The 18,325-nt window shown below is 38.7% G+C and overlaps 1 protein-coding gene across 2 annotated transcripts in view; it reads left to right on the plus strand.

Moving 5' to 3' along the window:
• Positions 1 to 18,325, plus strand: part of LOC122813961 (nuclear factor 7, brain-like) — a 102,308-nt gene that overhangs the window by 83,039 nt on the left and 944 nt on the right. For both annotated transcript variants that reach the window (XM_044086511.1, XM_044086510.1), the window contains 2 exons: positions 6,671 to 7,009; positions 13,921 to 14,047. In XM_044086511.1, the coding sequence (XP_043942446.1) occupies positions 6,671 to 7,009; positions 13,921 to 14,047 (466 nt within the window). The remainder of the gene's footprint in view (positions 1 to 6,670; positions 7,010 to 13,920; positions 14,048 to 18,325) is intronic.

Consider the following 18,325-nt stretch of genomic DNA (forward strand, 5'->3'; position numbering starts at 1 on the left):
TAAGGGGATGACAATGCACTTTTTGGCATTGAGCTTGAGACCATGGCTTTGACACCAGGCATCTGTCTCAGTGAGGCCCTTTTGTAGGATGTCCACATCGTTAGGAGTTTCAATTATGGCTCCTAGTTTGCAGTCCTCTGCGAATTTAGTTAGCCAAAGACCTTCTGTGTTAGCCTGTACTTCAGAGAAGTAGATACCAAACAGGAGAGGACCCAGGACTGAACCCTGTGGTACTCCACTTGTCACTGGTCTGAAGTCTGATTTGGAGTCTGCTACTTTCACAGTGTGGGTTCTGTCAGTAAGCAAGTTGGCAACCCATCTTGTGACATAGGGATTTTATACCTAGTTTAGTGAGTTTATCTATAATTCCAGAGTGGGGGATGGTGTTGAATGCCTTGGCGAGATCTAGCTAGGCTGTGTGAACTACCTTACCCTCATCTATGGCTTTGGTGATTACTTCAAAGAAGTCTATCAGGTTAGGAGACATGTTCTGCCTTTTACAAACCCGAACTGTGTGGGGTCCAGAGTTTGGAGATCTCCAGTGTCTTTGTTTATGAGTTACATGATGATGCGTTCCATGGCCTTGCAGACCAGGCTCGTCAGGCTACCCAGTTTTCTAGCTCTTTACCCGTTACCGGTTTCCTTTGCTGCTTACTACTCTTAATCTACCTGCAGTCATAGCACTTTACTACTCTATTGTCTACTTACCACTTTCTTCTGCCATCCGTCCCCCTAACTAAGCCATTCTTTTTGATACTTGTTACCCCCTCACAGTCCAAATCTACAGCCTTCTTTTCCCCTTCTAGTGATGCACTAGCAACAGTGCTTAGCCACTTCCCCCCTCTTCTGTATTTCTTTCCCAGTACACTTCCCTTGTCTCTGTCCTCTTCAGTTTTTTTTATATTGTGCAATATCTTCTTATGATCATTTGGCAGTATTTTGTGCATATGATTTGCTTTAAAAACTTCTCACTAATTTGGAAGTACTTATTGACTTCTTTTCTTATGTAATGATGGAAAAAATAAAAAGTGAAGCACTGTAGCCATTTTGTTTAAAAATCAGCTTAATGTTGAAACTTTGGAACTTCCATCCCTACTGTTGAAAAAGCTGAAGTTATCCTTACCAGACTAAAAATTAACCCCCCCCAAAAATTAACATAATTGAATGCTACATACCACCTAGTAATAACATACCCATATTGGAGAACTTACTACACTGGGCCTTCAATGCATTTTCTCATGACAATATCATTGTGGGGGACTTTAATATAGATTGCTTGAGTTACAAGTTAGCCAATCCTACCAGTTACTTAAACCTCCATGTATGTATCAAATAATGCCATCACCGACTAGAATTGATAAATCGTCCAAGAGACAGTCATTTGTGGACGGGATATTGATAAATAGACCAGCTCAATTATGTCATTCTGGCTGACAGCCTGAATAACTGCCTACCAACCTTTATACTTAAACAATCTACATATTATGCCAAACCTACAACTTACCAGTTAATAGGACACAAAAAAAAAAGACTTGAACCCCACTTACTTTTATTACTTCTCTAAAAAGCTGGAATTGGGAACCACTTGAGATCCTCAACCTAAATGAAGCAGTAAATTACTTTAGCACTACCTTTCTAGACATACTAAAATTGTACGTCTCTCCCAGAACTATCAGAATTACTGAAAGCTAGAGACAACATTTTGGACCAGTGGCATAAAACTGGTTCTCGGGCCTCAAAACAGTTGTACCTAGAGCTCAGAAGCAAAGCAAAGAAGTTGGTCAAACAAGATAAGATCAACTACTATCGCAGTATACAAAATAAGCATCTAAACGAGCCTAAAAAATTCTGGTCAGCCATTAACAACATTCTCCTACCTGGTGAAACTGGTACACCCTCCCCAAGCACAACAAACTCATCTGGGAATATAGCCACACAATTCAACAAATATTTAACTGAATCTGTTCTCACCCCAGCCAGCCCTCAAAAATCCTCCATCCCCAAAGAACCACCTAAGCCAAATGGTAACTATAGCAGATTTTCCGTACAATCTGTTCCTATGGACATGATTAAAAAAAACTTCAAAAAAGATTAAAACCCACAACATTAGTGACAGATAAACTACAAGCTGATTTTCTAAGAATTCCTACTAATGCAATAGCCTATCCTGTAGCCATTATTAACAGATCAGTATCTGAAAATCTAGTCCCCGATATCTGGAAAATGTCCCATATAATTCCACTTCACAAAGGAGGTATTTCAGAAGAACTGACAAACTCTCACCTCATTGCCATTCTTTTCCCCTCTGTAATCCTAGAGAGGTGTATACATACTCAAATCATGGAACACCTGAATACTCACAAACTTTTGTCTAATACACCGCACGAGTTTCAGCCTTTTCACAGCACCACCACTGCATTAATGTCATTCACGGACACAGTTAATAACCACAGAAACAATGGAAAATTTGCATCTGCAGTCTTTCTGGACCTCTAAGGCATCTGATACAGCTGGACACGACTCTTATTAATGTTCTTTCCAGTCTAAATCTCCGTGAACCTTCTAATGCCTGGTTCCAAAGCTGTCTATCAGGTTGATAGCAAGCAGCAGACTGGCAGAAAGAATTTTCCCCACTACTTCATTATTCTAGGTGTTCCCCAAGGCTCCATCCTTGGTCCTGTACTGTCCTCTAACAACCTTTATACCTCTGCATTACATGCTACTGTTATCCAATTTGCAGACGATTCCACATTAATATGTGCCACTTCTTTCCTTCAAGATCTTCATTCACTAGCATGAGCCTCCTTTCTTTCTGTTGAATCGTGGCTGTCTAACTCCCAGCTTATTCTAAACCCTAATAAAACTAAACTGCTGCTCTTCCACCCAAATAGATACACTCCACCATCTCCTCTATTCAACATCACATCCGAAAATAATGCCATTATATCACCTGTCACCCACACTAAACTATTTGGGGTCAAAATCAACTAATTTGAAATTTGATATTCATATCTCCCAAACAATAAAGAAGGTCCACAAAAAATGGGGTGTTCTATACAGAAATAAGAAATTTCTTACAAGAACAACTAAAGAAACAGTAGCATGCACATCCCTCCTCTCAACACTTACCTACAGTTCTCTAATTCTCTCTAATCTAAGAAAAACAGACCTTGCAAAACATGACTCGTGTTGGTTTGCTACAGATTCTCCTTATAGGTCTCACCACTGCATAGCTGTACAGCAACTTAAATGGTTAGAATTACCACAGGTCATCATTTATAACCTACTTAGTCTAGCCCATAAAATTCTGTATCACCCTGCTCTATAAATCTACTTCATCCCCACACCAATAATTGTTCCAGTAATAGACTTCTTCTGGATGTAACTAAAGCCAGTAGTACAGCCGGTGAATCCTTGTACTCAAATATTATAATTAGAGAATGGAATTCTTTACTCACCAGCTTAACAACTACAACCTCAATAGCAAATTTCAAACAATCTTTAAAAGCTCACCTGGCTGACACAAGGCAGTGCTCTTGTGCCACTCCTGGCTACCACCAGTCCACAGTGTGACACTATTCTCCTTTCTTTCCTCAACTATGTCTCCCACGTACCAGTTACTGTCTACTTTCTCTTTCAGCATGTCCATAGTACAGGCCACAGAACCTTCACAGTGTAATCAACTCGCTCTGTGCAAGACTCCCTGCCTGCTTCCTGACTTGTATAATATAGTGAATGTCCTATATCACTCAGACTTGTGTATGAGTGACTGCGCTTCTCATACTACCAGTATCTTGATACCCTCCCTTACTTGTAAAACTGTTTATAATGTTTACTTTGAAGCTTGTATTTTATTTTAACCCTTCCTGTATTATGACACACTTCCTAAATTGTATATATTAACTTCTGTGTATCTTTCATTTATTGTAATAATTATTGTTCATAAACATAGAGCTTTTCTTCTTGAGCCTCTGCTGAAAAAGGACTTGTGTCCAGTCAGACTTTCGTGGTAACCAAATGTAAATTAAATTACCTTGATTCAATATATTCCTAATGTTGTATAACAATTTGTGATGTTGAATTTCTTCCTTTCTGTGTATATATTGTAAGTATGTTAAATTTAATAAAAATATTCTTAAAGAAAAGCATATATGCCTAAATGGAAAAGATTTTTTGTTTGGTGCTCGTCTTCTATAAGGATCCCTTCTCACTAGGGGTTCCTCTGATTTTTATAATTTCTGTGATAATCTCCATGCTGGCTTGGTGTATTCTTGAGTTAAAGCTCACCTGCCTGCTATCTCTGCTTGTCTAGCATTCAGTCCTCCTTTGGCCTCTCAGTTTGAGGTCAAGCAGTTACTGAAACTCATCTATCATATCAGGCCTTTGAAAAAATCTAGTCCTCCTTCTTGGGACCTCAGTTTTTCTCTTAAAATTGACTTGGACTGCTTTCGAACCCACTAGTTCAGCTTTCTTGCAACTTTGTACTTGGAATTGTTCATTTGTTGGCTTTTAACTTCTGCCAGTAGAAATCTTGAGCTTCAGGCTGTTATGGCTATTTCTCCTTTTTTAAATTTTTCACAGAGATGGGGTGTCTCTTTGTACTAATCCTCCTTTTACACCTAAGATGGTCAATGAGTTGTCCTTTAAACAGTCTATTCAACTTCTGTCCTTTTTTTCCCTTCTTAGTCTGACAGTGAGAAGGTTCTTCACTTCCTGGGCCTGTGTAGACAGCCCAGATATTATTTGGATAAAATAAAAGTTATTCACAAATCTGAGCAACTTTTAGTTTCCTTTTTATCCCAGGACTTTAGCTGTTTCCAAGTAAACCATCTCTACCTGGATCTCTAAGGCCATTTCCTTTAATTTATTTCATGGCAAATGTGTTTCTTCATCTGTAAATGCACATTCTACTAGGGTGATTGCCTCTGCTTGTGTCTTTTTTAAGGATTTGGACACTAATTCCATCCTTGAAGTTGCTTACTTGGTCCACTGTTCATAATTTTACTCAGCATTACAATTGGATGTTGTTTCCAGGCCCAGGTCAAGTTTTGCCAGGGCTATTCTGCATGGGTTTGTAAAGGGCTCTTCTGTGTCTTCCTCCTCCCAATCTTCCTCTTAGGTCTTGTACTTTCCCATTTGTTATGAATACTGCAACAGTAACTTTGAATGGCTTGGTACAGTTGTGGAAACTCTTACCATAACAGTAGATGTCTTTCTCTTCACTGTGGCAGTATTTGGCCCCTCCTTCCTTCCTCCCTCTGTTATGGCTCTTATCCCTGTCTTTTGTGACCATCCTTGCTGAGCGACTCTAACTTCCTTTCAATTCTGAACTTTTTTCTTCTGGATATACATGTTCTGCATTGTCTTTGGGGAGAGGAGTATTTTGTTTCTCCTGAGGCAATTCATTTCTGAATGTTTGTGTTCATATGTGACCTTCATGCCCCACACCCAATGCGAAGAACATATGTGAGACGTACGGCAGGTATAAGATGTAAAGGCTTTGGTATGTTGCCTGGATGTTGGACTGTCCTTGGCAGGAGCTTCCTTCAGTGAAGAGCACTGCAACAGAGATGAGAAGGGCGTCTACTCTTTTATGGTAAGTTTTACACACTGTACTTTTTGCAGTGTTCCTAATGAAGGGAACAGGAAGAAAGTTCAGACTGATTTTTGTCTTTAAAGGTTGAGCTAATGGCAATGAACCTTATTATCTAATACTTGGATAATCCCCATTTCTGGTTAATGTATTGAAAGGAAGTTATGAAGGTGTCACATGAGCCATTATGTACCCACTGTGAACAGCATCTCCCGTAGGTCAGTACCACCCATTCTGCATCCCATGTGTTTCCCAACATCAGACGCCTACATGTCCTGCTACATCACATGTATGTACCCAAATTTCATACAAAGACCTAAGACTGGCCCAATGTAGAACACATAATTACAGATGCATTGCAAATTCTTATTTGCTGTGGCTGAATCATGGCAGTTATTTGTGTGTTTATGTGCCAGTTTTTACATTGTAGAAATAACTTTTATATGTATAATCCCCCACTTATTCACTTTTTTTTAAACAAATTCCATACAACAGTATGACCCAACTGATGAGGCCTTGCTCTGCTGCTCTGACTGAGGTCATAGCACAGTCAAAATGGTTTCTCAGCATTTCTCTTACTAATCATATATTAATGTTCTTGTAGGGACTAAGCTCACTTTGTTCCTGATGGCTGGAGAGGTTTCTTAGAATTATAGCCTCTTGACAATTGGACATATCCAGAGAGACAATTTAGTTATCAGAGAACATCCAGGCTGTATAACAGAGATGGAACTGGCAGAAACCAACCCCTCAAATACACAGCTACGTGCCTTTTCCCTTTTTTGTGTTTTCCTCCTCCCATAATCATCAATTTCCAGTGCCTTTTTTGGGGAGGGGGATCATCTTTATATTGGCATCCCCTTTGAACATTCTCAGAAAGTACCCTAGGTAGTTGTCCCTCTTTTCTTGTCATGGACTAAGTGTTGAAATTGGGTCACAAATGTCATGGACAGATGCTTGGCCTCTCTGACAGGACTGACCTTCACTCATTTGGTTGTATGAGAAGAGGTGCATAGACAAAACTGACATTGTGATGTACAGCCACTCAACTTGATTCTTTCTGTGTTTGTTTTCCAGGATGATGCTTATAGTTTGGAACAATACGTCATACAAGAGTTTACAAAACTGCACCTGTTACTACATGACTGGGAGCAAAAATTACTCCAACAGCTTAAAAATAACAATGTGGCAGTTCTAAAACAGAAGGAAGAAAACCTTGAATGTACAAAACATGATGCTGTGGTCACCAGTGTGAAAGTACCCACTGGCAGCTTGGAGTTCAGGAAGGAAATAACACTGACTCTGGAAGAGATGAAAGAAAATGCTGAAAACATTAAAAGTGATGTTACTGCAACATGTAAAGCATTGTATGATAAGTCGGAGCCTATAAAACAGAAGACTGTTGATATTCTAACTGTAAGTGTTCTTTCGTTACATGTGTTTTATTTTATATACAAGGTTGGGCAGTTGATTTAGTATAAACAGTGATATGTTTTTCTTTATGTATTGCAGAAGTGTATTTATCAAGGATTTTGCAAATAATGCAAAACACCACCAATACAGAACATGCATTGTTTAAACTTTGTTTGTTTGTTGATTGTAAAGTTCCATCTAGGCATTGTCCATTTATATTGAGACATGCAGAGGAAAACACTAGTAGACAATATAAGGTTACGGAGGTTAATGTGTCTAGCCATTGCAGTACACAGAAATACACAGTGGTAAGATCTGCTAACCTATCTCTCAGCTGTCAAGAATTTTGCAGAACACTCCTTGTTTTACGTTATATTTTTGCATGTCCCTCAAAAAATTTTCATTTTTTGGTAAATTACTGAGGATTACAGGCAGTTGTTAATGCTAGACATCAGAGTTTCTTTCTTGCCCTTCTGAAAGTACTTCTTAATACAGAACCAGTTGCTTTATTAACATTTTAAGTGAACTGGAGTAATGTTCCTCAATTGTTTCTGATTTTGGGCCTTTGTCTTCCCATTCTTTCTGGCTTTGGCCTGAATTCTTGAACATGAAGTTGAGATGTATAATAGACACTGTTGCGATACAGTGCAGAAAAACTGTGAAAGTAGGACTTGTAAACAGTATCCAAATGATTAGAATATCTTTGGTTGAGTAGCAGAGCTGTAGGCTGACTGGCTCGTGTATATTGCTTGTATTTGGTGTACTGTCTAAGTGCTATTTTTATAAGCAGGCCCATCCTATCTCTTAAGGTTGCCAATAGTTTCGTGTTCACTTTAATTTCTTTTTATTCATTTTCAGTATTACTTTCCCCATGTGTTATAGTTCTTATTTTACAATGTCCAGCTTCTCGGTCATGCTTTCAGTCTAAAATATTCAAACCACATAATCAGTGATTTGTCATGTGTCATCGCTAGTTCTTTTTATAGTCCTGCTCTTATCAGTTTGATGCTACATGCAATTCTCTCTCTCATCAGTAAATTATACAAAGCACCAAACCCAACTCCGTCTTTCATTCTGTTTTATGTCGTTCTCATGATCATCTACTGAGTCCTAAACCATTATAGTTCCAATGAAAAAATAAGTTTTGCATGTCCCACAAATTTAAAGATTTAACATCATTCCACTATGTTCCTGTTCTGTTATTAAACCTATTGCATTGTAGTTATCTGCCCCTCATGTTAATTTTACCACAATTTACCTTCCTTCTCATCTTTCATTGACCCTCACCAGTAAACACCCAAAAGTATTTTTTGTGTGAAGCCACTCCTCTCAAACTGTTTAAATTAATTTTCCCTCCTGTTGTGATCCATAGACCCAGAATACTGAGTGCCGACATATAACTATGGGCGAAACCAATGACCTTCTAAAAGACTCTCACTCAGAGCTGATCCACTTACTGTGTAAGCAAGCTAGTTATACATGGGTGTCATCAACTATCACTGTTTGCATTGCTTGTAGATCCATACTGAGAGTATATTCTATCAGCAGTCATTTGTGTAATTAATTGAACTAAAAGAACACTGCATGTAACTGTCAAGTCTGAATATACTTTAGTCTCATCCTTGAAGAACTTATTTGTTTCTGATTTTTGAGGCAGTATAACTACTGTTTCATGTTTACTGTTAGCCAAGTTCTAAGATTCACTGGTTGCACTAGAGACCGAGATGCATTGTTTATCAAATCTGGAGGCCTAGTGTCTCTCACTCTTTGTCCCACCCGTAACCCATTAAACAACACAACATAACATAGTAAAACAGTTCCACAACTTCACTGCAACATATGCTGAGGTCGTTAAACCTTTCCTTAACCTCCAAGGTCTAGTTGACATCCTGCTAGCTTATGTCAGCCATGTTGTCAAAATGCTAACAGTATACCTACACCCAAGTCACCTGTACCGTTAAGGTCTTGTAAGGCATTCCAGGAAATATGTTGATCATTGGTAATTACATTTCAAGACATAGAGAGATCATGGTCACCAGGCTGGCAAAGGACAAGGTGACAGCTGTGTATGATGCTAGGTTTAGGGATGTCACTAGGGTCCTTAGGCCTCTGCATCATCCCATTTACAATTACAACTTTGTAGTTTGCCACGAGGGGTTGAATGATAGACATTCCACTTTAAGGGAGATGAGTAGACACAGCCAGACTCTCTCTGCTCATGTCTTTGAAGAAAGCTAGGCTCTGGAATTGAGCAGCATTTTACTGTTACCAAGAATGATGCCGAAGTTCAAGGATAAAATAACCAGCTTCAGTAATTGGCTAAGTAAATGGATTCTAAGAGGATTTAGTGTGTGTCTACATGGTCTGAGATGGTTAACAGAACCCCCCGCCCCATATTTCCAGGGGTGACTTGCACCCATCACCCACTCCTCAGTTTTTCTGGTTGAATTCCATCTCAGAGAATTGGATAACTAAGGCAAACCCATGGGCCACTTCACTGATGACTTGATAGTAACAGTCTGCATATGCATGTTAGAACAATGATGTCTGTAATGGGGAATAAATACTTTCACATTTATTCTACTGGCATAGAGTTCTGCTAACTGGTTAGTGCACAGAGTAAATGTTGAACCCCTGCTTTCATGTGTGTGTGTGTGTGTGTGTGTGTGTGTGTGTGTGTGTGTGTGTGTGTGTGTGTGTGTGTGTGTGTGTACACACACACTTCTCTCGACTGTTTTATAGCTCTCAGTGGTACCAGTCTCATTACACAAGTAATGGTTTGATAATTCAGACCATACCTCTCAAGTGTAACTCATTACGAGGAACGTTCCTCATTTTGAATGCTAAAAAGTCCATGTTTCTTAAAGTTCCACTTGAAAAGGGTCTGTCACACATTCATTGTTAGGAATTTTTTTTAACTGATATCCATGCTAAATAGTACTGAATCATATTAATTCATAAGTTTTTATAAGTATAAAGTAGCACATTTTAACCATCCTGTGACCTTCCTAGTTGAAGGTGGTAGTAAGCTCTTGGGAGGTGTTCCACATTTTGCCCATTTGTTCCACATTTTGGGGGCAGTGTTCCTCATTTAGGAGATGGAAGGTTGAGAGTATGATTCAGACCTATCTGTGTGTGTCTGTGTATGAGCATTTGTTACTAAACTTTTTTGTTGCTGCTAACCTTAGTAACGGTAAAACGTATTGCATGCACGCATGCACACTGTTTGTAAACAGTTCGTATTGTGTCGACACTAAACATTTTGATACCTGCTGTTTTTTTTTTCTTTACGTATGAAGAATATTTGTGCCGGTACTGTAGTGGTACACAAGTGACATCTGTAGGGTAATAATCTAGTCTTGTGCTTGCATCTCATCCTTTTCATCTTCATAAATGTTACTGCTGTAATTACATTTATATGTATTAGAAGCCATTCAGTGCGATGTGTAGAAATGGAGATTCTTACCTCTGTGGTTGCATTTATATTTTTTGTTTTGTATTTCCTGCAAAATGCTGTAAACGTCATGTATAGACAATGCACAGATTAATTGAGCTGGTTATGTACTGTTGTGGAAACACCAGAAGAAAAACATTGGGTGGCATTCATAGTCCCTCAGCTTGCATATGTGCAATGGTAACCTGAGAAGAGTGCCACTGTACCTTTACATAAATGTGGTAAGCACCAATGAATGGTGCTGATTACAGAAAAATGGTGTGCTGTACAGAAATGACCGCAACATTTGTGGCTATCTGAAATACTGTAAAATCTATTAAACATAGTCTGTTATATGTCATGGAAGCCACTTGAATGTAAAGTGGCAATTTCTTTCTGCTGTTTGTATTCTTTATAAGTGATTGAAAGCCTGTGCTAGCCTGTACATACCACTAACAGTTAGTTATTTGAGAAAACCTGCGCTCAGCACAGCTGTTTAGAAATCAAGTTAAACTGCTAAAAGCTTTTATTTACTGATTGTAGGGATGTGCTTAAGTGGACACCTTGACTGGTCTTTTGTAAGACTGGAAAGGGGAAAAATAGGAGAGCTGGAAATGAGGGAAAGAGAAGATGAGGGACACACAGAAGGAAGGCATAAAGAGGGTTGTGTTAGAGGGGGTGGGAGATGAGGGGAGAGGCAGCAAGTCTTTGCAGGGGCTAGACCCCCTAGTTTTTTAATATGAGAAGTTCAGGAAGGAGTAACGGAAGAAGGTGTAGGAGAGAGGTGTAAGGAAGAGTTAAGGAATGGCTGCAGCTTGCAGCATAAAATATGGACAAGACAGGAGTATTATGGTGGGCCCACAATGGTGAGGGACAGAAGACATACTGATAGCAGACACAAAAGTGGAAGACATACTGATAGCAGACACAAAAGTGGAAGGGTGAGGATTTGTGCAGCACAGGTCACATCCCAGTCTGAAGGACCTCACATATCACCCCTCCTTGACTGGTCTTCAGAGGGAACCCTGATGATATGTGGATGGGGGCCTCTGGTGGCTTAATGGTCAAAGACATTTGGGTCAGCAAGTCTTCTACCTGCTAAAGAAGAGTTTCTGTTGATTGAAGGTGTCTCCCCACTGCATAGTCAACTTCTGCCTTTTCCAGGTTCTGAAACTTGTGATGCTGGCAGCTTTTTAGGCTACCATACACTCTGGGGGGGGGGGGGTACTGACCATGTTATCCATTGATAGGAAATGAGTGCATGGAAATAGCCAAAGACCAAGATGTCTGTACCTTCTTGACCATCCAGCACCACTAGTTTTGGTAAGAGCAAGCAGTTCTCAGCAGGAAATACCCAAGGTAGCAGTTATCACAAGCATCTTCACAAATTACAAGGGTAGAAAAGGCATGACTTCCTCTTTGCTAAGTATATGTGCACAGTGAGGGAACACACAAAAGAAATGTTACTATGAATTGCAAGCAGGCAGGAAAAATGCATTGTTTAGATAAGATCATCACACAGTTTACAGCCATTCCTGATTTACATCTAACTGTATCATTTAATTTGTTTTGTTTTTTTTTTTGCAAACTTACTAAAGTAGCTGGTTCTAAGTGTAGTTGTCCGCCATTTTAACTAAGGCGTGCTTGGGCACTGCCAGTGCAAAGTCCAGCTATGCCTAAGTGCAATGCCTATGGATGTTGCCAAATGTTCTGTTCAGTATCAAACCATTTACACATGGGAAGCAAGCATAACAGAAACTCTACAGCCCTTGAAATGGGCAGACTATTACCCCTTAGAATTAATTTCATGGTATGGTTTTATATGCTGCATGTACCTATTATTGTCTATATTTCATTCTGTCTCTCTCCTCACTAACCAGATTGCTGCCGTTATTCACCAGTGTAGCTAACATCTGGAATCATCAGATGCTTGTCTTTGGATAGGCTCTCCCCACAGCTGTTACCATCAGTTCCTTTATACTCCCATCTCATTGGCCACTCCATACATACTTCTGTCACTGACCACTTAATTAATTTCCTTAACTGTTCCATAGCCCTTACATTAATCCAGACCACTGAGTCTTCTACCTCAGATTAGGTATCTTTCTCTCCTAAACCCTGACTGATGTGCCAGACCACTTTGTATAACCTTCCTGTTTTTCAGCAGCCATCTCCCAACAGCTTCTTCAACCATACTGCTACCCCAATCACTAAATTTTATGTCCATTCTCATGTTTCCACCCCTCACTCTGTCATGGTCCCACTGTTCTCCTAAGTTCCCCTCCAGCTTCTTGTTTTCCATTCTCTGAATCATGTCACCAAGTCTTAATTGATTTTTCCTTAATATATTTGTTTTGCTGATTTCCCATTCGTGCCTCATTGCTAAACTTGTTCTGTGGAAAAGTAGAATGGAGGGGAGAGTTATTTTTAACCTACAACGTTCAGAAATCCTTAGTTGCACAACTGGAACAGGCAAATGTCTGCTGTTTTATTCCTTTATTATCTTAAGTCAGCAGATGCAGAAAATGGACCTGTGTCCTTGTAGCTTAATTTGATGCATGGCTAGGAGAGGGTGAAGGTTGTGGCTGTCCCAGGTGCAACTTGTTAGGGACCATGATAGACAGTGCTGGTCAAGCAGAAGTGGAGTGCCAGCAATGCTGTGCCAGCAGTAGTCATTCAGTATTGAGGCTAGTATTCATTTGACAAGTATCAGCTGTGTTGCTGTTTAAATGATTAAATAAAATGACCTTATAAAAATTAGAAGACGAGAATTTTTTTCAGGGTTGAAGTAGAGCTTTCTTTCTTTCCTTTTTAATTTTCAACTTTAGTTTTAGGGGTACCAGTCTGTTGGATCGCAGGGGGTACTTCTTCTTAACTTCAAGACATGTTACTCCTGTCCTTGATCAGTTCACCTGAAGGATAGATTGACTTTTATGTCTTGCTTTTGGCTAATCCCAATCGCTCATTTCCTGCTATCAGTTGTTGACATGTGCCCAGAAATGGGCGGTTTAACTGTCTGTCTTTAAACTCCTTTGCTTGGTGTTCCTCCTTTCTTTCAACAGAGCACAAGGTAAACTCACTTTTAAGAGAAATTAAAATCCCTGGCATATAGATAGTCTGCTATGCTTTGGTCATTTGCCTTTATGCTGGCATTTTTATTATCTATTATCATTTATTAAACTCAATCAGACAAATATCAACCTCCCATTTCATTTGAATTTGTATTAAAAAGACTTCTGGTATTTTCTTTTCTCTGCAAGTATTACCCTTCAGAATTACTGAAATGGTGTGGCTGCCTATACTCATTAGAATGAAATGGTGACTTAATTCTTAGTTAATGTATGACCACTGTTGCAGTTTTAGCATAAGAATTTCCCTTCTAGTGGCAAATGCCAGTGTATCCTGCTGAAAATGGCAGCTTTTATGTCATTAGCAGTAAAAGAAAAAAAATATGAACCACACAATGTGTCTCTCTTTACAGGTTCCAGAAAGCTTTGAGGATCTAGCTGTCATGTTTTCAGAAGAAGAGTGGAAGATGTTAAGAAAACAAGACAAGGAGCTTCACCGAGAAGTGATGATACAGAACTATGAAACACTGATTTCAGTAGGTATGTGTGGTTCTATCCTATTTAGGTAGATCTTTATTGTAAGAAGTAGGGGTGTCCTATTAAAATGCAGTGTCAAAACGACATCTCAACTCTTTGATAAGTGATCTGGTCCATTGTAGACCATCTTTAGCGATGACCTGGACCACAGTGGTTAATGAATATGGATCCAGGTGTGCACTTTATAGAAACCTGTTCAGTCAACATATTTTTAGGAAGCAGACTGAAGTTTGAGTTAATAAGACATAAGAGAAGCATACAAACTCCCCACTAACCCTGAATCCTGAAACCTGTAGGTGTGTAGAAGAAAACAGATGAATCCTTCAGAAATGTATGCATTGTACTGGGGAAAGATCTCTGCCACCTTTTAACTTCAGATGTCATGACAGCTATTTTAATACCATTCTATAATGAATCTATATAGTCATGAATAATCTCTTTCTGTGGGTTATGCTGTGTATGACAATGTTGTAAATTACATTTTTATTAATTCTACCTTTTCATATTCTTCTCCTCTATATATCCTGTCAGGTTTATCTATTGTTTCTTTTACATGAAACGGCAATCTCTTGGTAAATGTGCACTGCCCCATGAAATACTGAATATTCTCTTTCTCTGTCTAAAGAAAGTAGTAATGCAGAGATCTAGGAGTCACTCTTATGAAATAATTATTTCTGTATGTTTATAATGTACTATTTATTTACATTGTAAAACCTGTTAGATATGTTTGGCCCCTTTCACAAATGACAAAGGGGTCTAGTATCATGCATTAGGAAGGTGGATATTGTGGGAATCAAACCTAGTTCTGCAAGATTGTAGTGAAGATACTAAACTGCTCTGCTCTGCCCTGTACAATAACAGAGCACTCAAGACAGAGCTTCTGATGTAGACCTGCAGCTCCAGTTTTCCTCCAGTTCCTGCTTTGGATCCCAGTAGCTCACCAGCCCCACATACAGATTTGTCACTTTATACCCACCCAGGGGCTGTCAGATGTTTATGTGGTTCATAGCATAAAATCACTGGTCTTGAACAATTTTCATGTGTCTCAGTCCGTACAATAATGACACACAAAGGCAGAGTAACAAATAAGTGTAAGGAAATAGACTTGCAGGATGCAGTCAGAAAGTCTTGAAAGGGAGGACCTGCATTACTAGAGTTTGAAGGTAAGATGGACAGTTTCACAAGTATGCCCTGTACTTACACTGGTTACCTGAATGGTGACCAGTCAATGACACACAGAGGCAGAGTAACAAGTAAGTGTAAGGATATAGATATGTGGGATGTAATCAGAAAGGCCTGAAAGGGAGGCCCTGCATTACTAGAGTTTGAAGGTAAGATGGGCAGTTTCACAAGTATGCCCTGTACTTTGTTACACTGGTTACCTGAATGGTGACCAGTCAATGTATGCCCTGTACTTACACTGGTTACCTGAATGGTGACCAGTCAATGACACACAGAGGCAGAGTAACAAGTAAGTGTAAGGATATAGATATGTGGGATGTAATCAGAAAGGCCTGAAAGGGAGGCCCTGCATTACTAGAGTTTGAAGGTAAGATGGACAGTTTCACAAGTATGCCCTGTACTTACACTGGTTACCTGAATGGTGACCAGTCAATGACACACAGAGGCAGAGTAACAAGTAAGTGTAAGGCTATAGATATGTGGGATGTAATCAGAAAGGCCTGAAAGGGAGGCCCTGCATTGCTAGAGTTTGAAGGTAAGATGGGCAGTTTCACAAGTATGCCCTGTACTTACACTGGTTAACTGAATGGTGAACACTCATTGCTACACCTTGACTTTTAAGATGGACAGTGTTGTCTTGGGGTAGGACAACCACAACACATTCCATACCAATAGGCATACTGAACAAAGTCATAGGAAATGTCTCCCATGTTTTAATAGAATTTTTAGCACTTTTCTCCTTTTGGACTTCAGAAAATGCTTGTATGCCCTAACTTCACATTTTATATAACAAAGTAACATGGTCTTATTACACCAGCTGACTTGAAAGGTGTTTTAAAGTCATACAGTCTCACAGTAAAATATATCCTCAATAAATGTTATGGGTAATAATACACTATCACATATGAATTATATAAAATAAAAATAAACTTTTTAGTGTTAAATAGTTTTATTTCATCTAAAAATTAAGCCTTCGAAATTAAAAAAAAATGAATAGATGTTTTATTTATCAGATAAATTCTTTATATGTAAAGTTATATTCTTGATAATAAAATTGAACAATAAAATACAAATTATAAATTATAGAATTTATGACTTTTACCCTAGTAGCATTAGTTGTGTCCACATCAACTGTCTTTATTGTAGAATAAAGTTCAAAGGATGACCTCTGAAGATGACCTCTAAAGAGACCTTTTGGAGCACAAACAATAAATATTCTTGTTAATATCCTTGCAGTCCACAGAAAAAGAAATGTTCGAGATGGACAGAGGAATAAAACTACAGAATAGGCAAATGCTTTTATGAAAAAATGTGTGTCATACAAATGGTGTACTTTGATCAGTGTTAGGCCTTGTGTAGTAACACCTGCAGGGGTATGTGTGCCTGCAACACTCAAGCAGTTGTGTACCTAGCCAGCTGTTTTTCTTCTGATGGATATTATGTAGGAAAGGCAAAGAAATTTGAAAAAAAAAATAATCTTAAGTAAAAATGTCCTACAGTTCTCAAATAGCTTTTCTTGTGCTTCTTCCTTAAATCACATCAGGAAAGTGCAGTGAATAAGGAGTGTGTGTATTAAACTACTACTTGGGGAACTGATCTACCGTATCATAGAAGGCTGTGTCATATGTGCTGCATTTATTAATGTTCCAGGATAACTACATGTAGTCCTACTTACAGACATAGGAAACCAGAGATACCCTTATCATAGAAGGATGTATTACATGTGCTGCATTTATTAATGTTACAGGATAACTACATGTAGTCCTACTTACAGACATAGGAAACCAGAGATACCCTTATCATAGAAGGCTGTATTGCATGTGCTGCATTTATTAATGTCACAGGATAACTACATGTAGTCCTACTTACAGACATAGGAAACCAGAGATGCCCTTATCATAGAAGGATGTATTACATGTGCTGCATTTATGAATGTTACAGGATAACTACATGTAGTCCTACTTACAGACATAGGAAACCAGATATACCCTTATAATAGAAGGCTGTATTACATGAGCTGCATTTATTAGTGTTACAGGATAACTACATGTAGTGCTACTTACAGACATAAGAAACCAGAGATACCCTTATCATAGAAGGATGTATTACATGTGCTGTAATTATGAATGTTGCAGGATAACTACATGTAGTCCTACTTACAGACATAGGAAACCAGAGATACCCTTATTGTAGAAGGATGTATTACATGTGCTGCATTTATTAATGTTACAGGATAACTACATGTAGTCCTACATACAGACGTAGGAAACAAGAGATACCCTTATCACAAAAGGCTGTATTACATGTGCTGCATTTATTAATGTTACATGATAACTACATGTAGTCCTACTTACAGACATAGGAAACCTGAGATACCCATATCATAGAAGGCTGTAGTACATGTGCTGCATTTATTAATGTTACAGGATAACTACATATTGTCCTACTTACAGACTTAGGAAACCAGAGATATACCCTTATCATAGAAGGCTGTATTACATGTGCTGCATTTATTAATGTTACAGGATAACTACATGTAGTCCTACTTACAGATATACCCTTATCATAGAAGGCTGTATTACATGTGCTGCATTTATTAATGTTACAGGATAACTACATGTAGTCCTACTTACAGACATAGGAAACCAGAGATACCCTTATCATAGAAGGCTGTATTACATGTGCTGCATTTATTAATGTTACAGGATAACTACATGTAGTCCTACTTACAGATATACCCTTATCATAGAAGGCTGTATTACATGTGCTGCATTTATTAATGTTACAGGATAACTACATGTAGTCCTATTTACAGACATAGGAAACCAGAGACACCCTTATTATAGAAGGCTGTATTACATGTGCTGTATTTATTAATGTTACAGGATAACTACATGTAGTCCTACTTACAGACATAGGAAACCAGAGATACCCCTATCATAGAAGGATGTATTACATGTGCTGCATTTATTAATGTTTCAGGATAACAACATGTAGTCATACTTAGACATAGGAAACCAGAGATACCCTTATCATAGAAGGCAGTATTACATGTGCTGCATTTATTAATGTTACACGAAAACTACATGTAGTCCTACT

Source organism: Protopterus annectens, chromosome 10.part0 (genome assembly GCF_019279795.1).
Source record: "Protopterus annectens isolate FY-2018-M chromosome 10.part0, PAN1.0, whole genome shotgun sequence".
Taxonomy (NCBI): domain Eukaryota; kingdom Metazoa; phylum Chordata; order Ceratodontiformes; family Protopteridae; genus Protopterus; species Protopterus annectens.